The sequence below is a fragment of the Centruroides sculpturatus genome, unplaced genomic scaffold (assembly GCF_000671375.1).
Source record: "Centruroides sculpturatus isolate CEXI.00-Female unplaced genomic scaffold, Cexi_2.0 scaffold682, whole genome shotgun sequence".
Classification (NCBI taxonomy): Eukaryota; Metazoa; Arthropoda; class Arachnida; order Scorpiones; family Buthidae; genus Centruroides; species Centruroides sculpturatus.
The window spans coordinates 194,926-202,011 of record NW_019384880.1 but is presented as its reverse complement, the minus strand read 5'-3'; the positions used below and the strand labels follow the sequence as shown (position 1 = coordinate 202,011).

The window sequence follows — 7,086 nt, the reverse complement described above, 5'->3', positions numbered from 1 at the left end:
TTGTAATTATTTTAATTATTTTTATTTCCAAACTGATTTTAACCAGTTCTATAGTAAGGTAACATTCCAATAGACAATATGCAAAGCTTTTTTTTCAGTTTACAGCAGTATTTATTACACAAAATTTAAGTAAAGCTTAACATGCCGATCTTGCCCCGATCTCCCCTAAATTTATTTAAGAAAAGGAGAATTAATTAAGTAGTTATGACTGAAAGAGGGAGAAGAAAGAGAAATTTTGCAGTCACGCGACGATATCACATGATTATACAGATGTATGAGGAAATAATAAAAATAATTTTGATATGGTTTATTTTTGGACGTCGCCCTATTTAGATGTTACTCGAGAATATTTTAACCTGTAAATCTAAGATTCAAATTTGTTTTAACATTATTATACCGTTAAACAAATATTAAAATGTTGACTTATCTTTCGAATTTGAACTTTTAATTTATAAATTTCAACGTTTTCGTCGAAATCGCACTTTTAATGAGTGATAACGAGTAATCTTAAAGAGAAAAATAGAAATTAATTAAATCTAAATTTAAAAAAATATATATATATGTATATATTAAGTATCCATAAAAACTGTTTTGATGTAAATTTACCAGTAAAATATAAATTCTTAGATTAATATTTTTGTTTTATAAAGTAGCAGTCGAGCGAGAAAAACACCTTTCCATTTTTAAAAAATGTATTTCCAGGTGTGTTCCACTTAAATGAATCAAAAGCTCTGACTGTCTCGATGGCTCAGTTGCTTTCTGTGCACAATCTGTCGCAGACCTCGCTACAATCCACCCAGGATCAAGGAATACCAAACATCGTTTTAACAGAAGACGATGAGAAATACCAGAGGAACGGTAGTATCGGTAGCGTGTCCATAAACAGCGACATCAGTCTGCCGAAAATCGACGGACCACCAGACGACTACAATAACAATGCTCCAATACTTAAGAAATTACAGCAGGCACCCGTGGATCTTTCATGGGAGAATCTTTCGTTTTCTGTCTCCAAAGGATGGAGGAAAAAAGGTAAAAAAAAATACATAATAATTCTTAATTCCAGGAAACAGTTTAACCCCCGTAAAATAAAGGTTACGCCATAACATAAAGATGTAGTTGTAATTTATGCTAGAATAATTTTCTGTTATTTGAGTGTTTAGTTTGTTTTGTTAACGCGTGCAAACGTGCATAACAATAGCATTGTTTGTTTCTTGGTGGGAGACACAAAAATAATTAAATATTTTCTCTTATCTATATAAATATTTTTCCAAAAAACTTTCGTAATTTTATCGCTAACGATCAATATTTAATTTTGCAACAGAAAGAAAAGTGATCTTGAAGGATCTGTCGGGTCTGGTGACGTCGGGAGAATTGACGGCAATCATGGGACCTTCGGGAGCGGGAAAATCGACTCTGATGAATATTCTAAGTGGATTTTTGTACGTCGTTTGGAAAAAAAATCCTAAAATTATATATTATGTTCATTAAATCACATGCCCATTATAATTTAATTGAAAATTATTATTCTTAGGAATGCAAAACACGAAGGCAAAATCCTAGTGAATAATCAAAGAAGAAACCTGAACATGTTCCGGAAATTGTGCTGTTACATTACTCAAGATGATTATCTTTTACCTCATTTAACGGTTCTGGAATCCATTACTGTGGCCGCAAATCTTAAAATTCCCTCATCCGTATCCCAAGAAGAAAGGAAGCAAATGGTACTAGCAGCGTAACTATCGAACGAATGCTATCTTCATAATAATCAAAAATTTAAAAAAATAAACAAATATATTATTTTTTGTCAGGTGACCGATGTCATAGAGATGCTAGGTTTGACAGAATGCGAGAAAACTAAATCCGTTCATCTGTCTGGAGGACAGAAAAAAAGATTAAGCATCGCGCAAGAACTTGTTAGCAATCCACCCGTTATGTTCTTCGACGAGCCAACTAGGTAAAAAGACATTTTAAACGAATGTATAAAATAAATTATGCATATAGATATCGACATAGATTCTTTGTAAAAAGATACAGGAAGATGATATTTATATACTTTTTCCTTCTTAATATTTAGCATAACCGTTATGCAAATGAACTATGCATAAGAATTTAAAAAAACAAACATTTCTCTTTAATTACTCGCTTACAGTTTAAATCTATAAAAGATAACTCGAAACGGGACGAAAAAAATTAAAAATAAATGAATAAAACAAAATCCGGAATTGCCGGGTTGGCAAGAAAATTCTAAATTGTCTTTCGTTGATTTGATGTGATATTTAGAGTACTTGTTCAATTTAATTACCGGTATTACCAGGGTTGTACGTAAGAAATAGATGCGTGAAGCCCCAAATATAAAGAGCCTCAAAACAATTTCATTCTGACAAAAAGTAAATTACGCCAATATGCTTTGTAAAATATACATGAGATCTACAAAGATGGATCCGAGTGCAAGAAGAAATCGGAATTCCATTACTTATTTGAAATAAGAATATTTTTTCGGTTTGGTATCTTTAAAAAGGTCTGGCGAGAACTTAGTGTCTAGGGCCCACGAGAAGCATTAAGTACGAGTGTTGTCAATCTGTATTTAATTATTTGCTACTATAACAAATTATGGGTATATATGATAAGCATATCGAGACGAATGTTCATGCGAATAATTTTGACTAGATTTTAGTTTTCGTGCAACAGTAAAGATGTTCAGTTACACGTAAAATATTTTTTAAACAAGTATTCTTCTTTAATATAACAGTAAAAAATGCCGTTAATAATAAAAAATACAGTCGCTATTTCAGTAATAACATACCTTAAGAGATAATTATAAAAAAATACAAAAAAAAATTATATTAACGCGGAAATTTCCTCAATTTTAATCAATTTTCACATTAACATAATTTTTATTAGAATGTATATATATACAGTAAATTATTTCTATTCTAATCTCATCGTTTCCATCTCGATGGATACGAGTTTTCTATTTTTTTTTTATTTTTTATTTTAATGACTTTGAAAGCCATACTATATAAAAAAGGAAGTACATTCAAGCATACTATAAGTTATATATTTTTTTCATATTCCATATTTATCCGCATGAAATATGAATTTTTATTTTTAGTGGCTTAGACAGTGCTCTCAGTTACCATTGTATTAGCTTATTGCAGTCGTTAGCTAGAGGAGGCAGAACAATCATATGCAGCATTCATCAGCCTAGTTCCAGGATATTCCAACTTTTCGATCGGGTATTTAACCAATATTTTATATATAAATATATTTTTTAAAAAAGTTTCTTCCATTCATAATGCAGTTCTTTTCTAGTTATACGTCTTGTCTGCCGGAGAATGTGTCTATAACGGAGCCATTCAAGATCTTGTTCCGTTCTTGTCTTCTCACGGAATGGAATGCCCACAATTCTATAATCCGGCCGATTATAGTAATAATCATTTTATCTATAACGAAGTTCGAAAGTAATCTACCACCTTTTTATATAATTCTTAATACGTATGAATTGCTTTCAGTTATGGAAATAGCATCGGGAGAAATCGGAGATAAAGATAAATTAGCTATGGTGATCAAGTGTGAAATCGAAGATGCAAAAAAGTTAGACGAGTCTTTGGAAAAAAGCAATTTTCTATCCGTTTACGGCATGAGGAACAGCGAAACTAGAGCGAGCACCCTCTCTTTAGTATCAAATAAGGTGAGAGAAATTCCCTAAACTCCTAACAAATTAATTATAACTTAAATATTGAGTGAATAATCTGTATTCTGATAGGAAGCGTTGAATGAGGACGAATATCACGGTTATCCGAGGAATTCCTTTACTCAGTTCCGTGTGTTGTTAGTCCGAACGTTTCTATCCATGTTGAGGGAACCCGTAAGTATTTGGAATAATTAATTAATACAAAATAATATTAAATTTATTTTGGTTACACAAAACAAATTAATCACTAACATAAATCTCGGCGTATCTCTTTTCGATTCAATTCTTTCCTCAATCATTTTTCTTCATTTATTGAAATCATTACTCTCGATAAACAATTTATTATTAAACGCTTTACAGTTCTTAGTCAATGCCCTGTAAAATTATAGTTTTAAATTTCGGGTTTATAGAGTTTATAGGTTTATATGAAATAAAAAAAACATAAAAGAATTTATTGAACTCTTGTGAAAGATATCTCATTGAAAGTTTTATAGATAGACTGTAATAATATCAGAAAAAGAAATTTGTTTCTTCTACTGTTCATCGTTTTGCCATTCTTTCCACTGTGTTCGCATGAGATTAGACTCTGTCAGACTAAATCATTTAGACAGAGCCTAATTTCGTGAGAACATAATGGAGAATTTCCCTCAGAGAATTAAATTATAAATCTGTAAAAAATTTTATACTGTCTTTTTTAATTATTATTCGAAGAGTAGAAAAAGAAAATAAATAAATAAATAAAATGAAAAATAAATAAATAAATATCTTTTTTGATTTATAAGATGGATTTCTAATTCTATTGTCTTTTTGCAAGAAGGATGAGTAGATGACGTTTTACTCTCGTTACTATTCGAAATCTACCAGTAGATTTCGATAATAATTCTTATAGATGTTTAGTTCAGAAAAAATAATAAATTACAGTATTAAAATCCTTTCAGTAGTCTACTAGCAAAACTTATTTATAAACTAAAAAGATCTAATTTAAGATGGGGGTGAAAAAATGGGATTCAAAATACAATTTCGTGTGATACAAACACGACCTTGTTAATATTAGCAGATTCAAGAAATATGCCTTCTATTCATTTTATTTTTATTGTGACCATCCGTTACTCTTTCTTTTCTTATTTTATTCTACTTCTTACAAGATTTATANTAAATGTGTTTCTTAAAAATAAATTGTGATAATATCTATATATAATTTACTAGTAAATCCAAAATCTATAAACAAGAGGAAGGCTATTTTTAAAACAGCATTTGAGATAAACAGATTAATATAATGTTTCCATAATATATATATAGTATGACGTGTTATGACTTTTACTTTATCTAATCTCTGGTTAAGCTCTTAAGCAGTTATTAGATAAGGTAAAAGTCATAACACGTGCTTCAAAAAATGCGATTAAAGATTCAAACATGAGAATAATGTATATCATTCATCAGCGACAACACACGAAACCGCACTATCGAATGCTTCAAATTTATATTTTGAATATTTTATAGACTTAAATATAAGAGACGAAGTTGAAATCAAATAAAAAAAATTTTTTTTCTTATTTAAGTTGATTTCATTATAGAAAGGTTTTAAGTATCTATCTTTTCGTTTGTTTTATATTGTGGACATTGTCTATTGGGAATTAAGAATTTCTAATTATTCAAGATCTATTCTATTTGATAATATAATCTTGTGTAACTGTTATTCTTATCTCGTGTATGTTTTCAAAATGGCACCCCCTTTTCAATTGCGGTATCTTTTGATATTGACGTAAATCTTAGTTATGAAATAACCGAACGAAATCTTATATGTAACTCTTTATAGAATATTTTTCTTTACAAGAAAACAAAATGGCTCCATTTCAAGACTTTCTTATTGATTAATATTATTAATTTACTACTTTTAATACATTTAAGAGAGCTTTGATTTAGTTGCTTATACTAACATAAATTAAGATTTAAAATTGCAATTACTGTACTGTACTTAAAAGTTTTTTTTGCATTTTTTTTAATTTTCTAATAATTTAGGATTATAAAAATACGTTTAAATTAATATATATCTGATATTAAAATCTATTTTATAACGAGTTTATCATCCAAAAGCGCTTATGGATCGCCATCTAAATCGGAAATTATGTATAGATTTCTCATCTAAATCCTTGTAACAAAGTAGAATAACAATAAAATATTTAGAATATTATCTGTTAATCTGTCTACGACATATTTCGTTATAGAGTCTACACGATATTCTATTCTACATTAGGTTACTGTTGGAAGGACGGGGTCTAGGCCGATCTATAACACAACTGACATAAGAATAAAACAGGTTGTACACACGACACGTCTGTCTTTTTTTTAAAAAATATATCTACAGGTCCCGATTTTAAGTAAATTATTGACACAATTGTTTTTATTATTTTACATAATGACCTATCAGATGTAACTGTCTTATTAATCTATATTAGAGATTCGAAAACATTAGGAAAATATATTTCTGTCCTATTTATTTTGTATATAAATTATACTTAAAAATATATATTATATAAAACAATTTGGGCAAAATTTATGAATAACATAATTACAATTTATTTACCTTATCGTCGAATGGATCTGGAGTAGTAATGAATCTTTAATTAGAGGAGAGTTTAATCTAAAATTCAACTTGAAAGAAAAATGCGGTTTTTATGCTCTAAAATTTTAAATAATAACAAATTCTAAGCAATTTTTAGTAAAAGTTATTTCATAGATTATAATCTAAGTAAATTTATAATTTATTTTTTAATCCACTTAAATTTTAAGGAAGAAAATTATAGTAGAAACAACAATTTCCCCTTCTTAATTACTTTTCGATTACTATAGAAAGCTTTATTATATAGAAAATATAAATAAAAGGCTATTTATACCACAATTAACTTTTTTATTAATTTAATTTTTATTTGAAATTAAAAAATAATAAACTTAATATAAATAATAATAGAAATTTTATACTGAAATCTTATTTTCAAAATTTACTTATAATTTATATGTAAACGGCTATTTACTTTCTCTTAAACATTTTTAATAGAATGTAATAAGAAATATTACAATTATTAAACTGTAAAAAGGTAATTTATACATCAAATTAATTAATTAAGAATTATTTTGCTAAAGTAATAGATGAAAAAATTACGTTTGAAAATTGTGTCCATAGTCCTACATACGTAATACATAATGTAGGGGAGATCGGGGCAACTTCGGCATGCGGGGCAAGTTTGTCAAGCGCTTTTTTTAAAAAACAAATTAAAAGGAGACTTTGGTTATAGGTTAGGCAGTTGAGTTTTATTGGTGGCTTGTTGAGTGTAGTGTTTTTATTGTTCTCCAACAAGCGTAGTTGAATTATCAAGCAAATTTTCATTTTCGTT

At 28.4% G+C, this 7,086-nt stretch overlaps 1 protein-coding gene across 1 annotated transcript in view; it reads left to right on the top strand.

The window, feature by feature from the left end:
• LOC111631005 (ATP-binding cassette sub-family G member 4-like) overlaps positions 1-7,086 on the top strand; it is a 21,248-nt gene that overhangs the window by 6,371 nt on the left and 7,791 nt on the right. Inside the window, exons 2-9 of the mRNA XM_023375189.1 lie at positions 703-1,029; positions 1,322-1,439; positions 1,532-1,721; positions 1,809-1,954; positions 3,113-3,236; positions 3,313-3,427; positions 3,513-3,691; positions 3,767-3,868. Coding sequence (XP_023230957.1) covers positions 744-1,029; positions 1,322-1,439; positions 1,532-1,721; positions 1,809-1,954; positions 3,113-3,236; positions 3,313-3,427; positions 3,513-3,691; positions 3,767-3,868 — 1,260 coding nt within the window. The 5' untranslated portion in view covers positions 703-743. The remainder of the gene's footprint in view (positions 1-702; positions 1,030-1,321; positions 1,440-1,531; positions 1,722-1,808; positions 1,955-3,112; positions 3,237-3,312; positions 3,428-3,512; positions 3,692-3,766; positions 3,869-7,086) is intronic.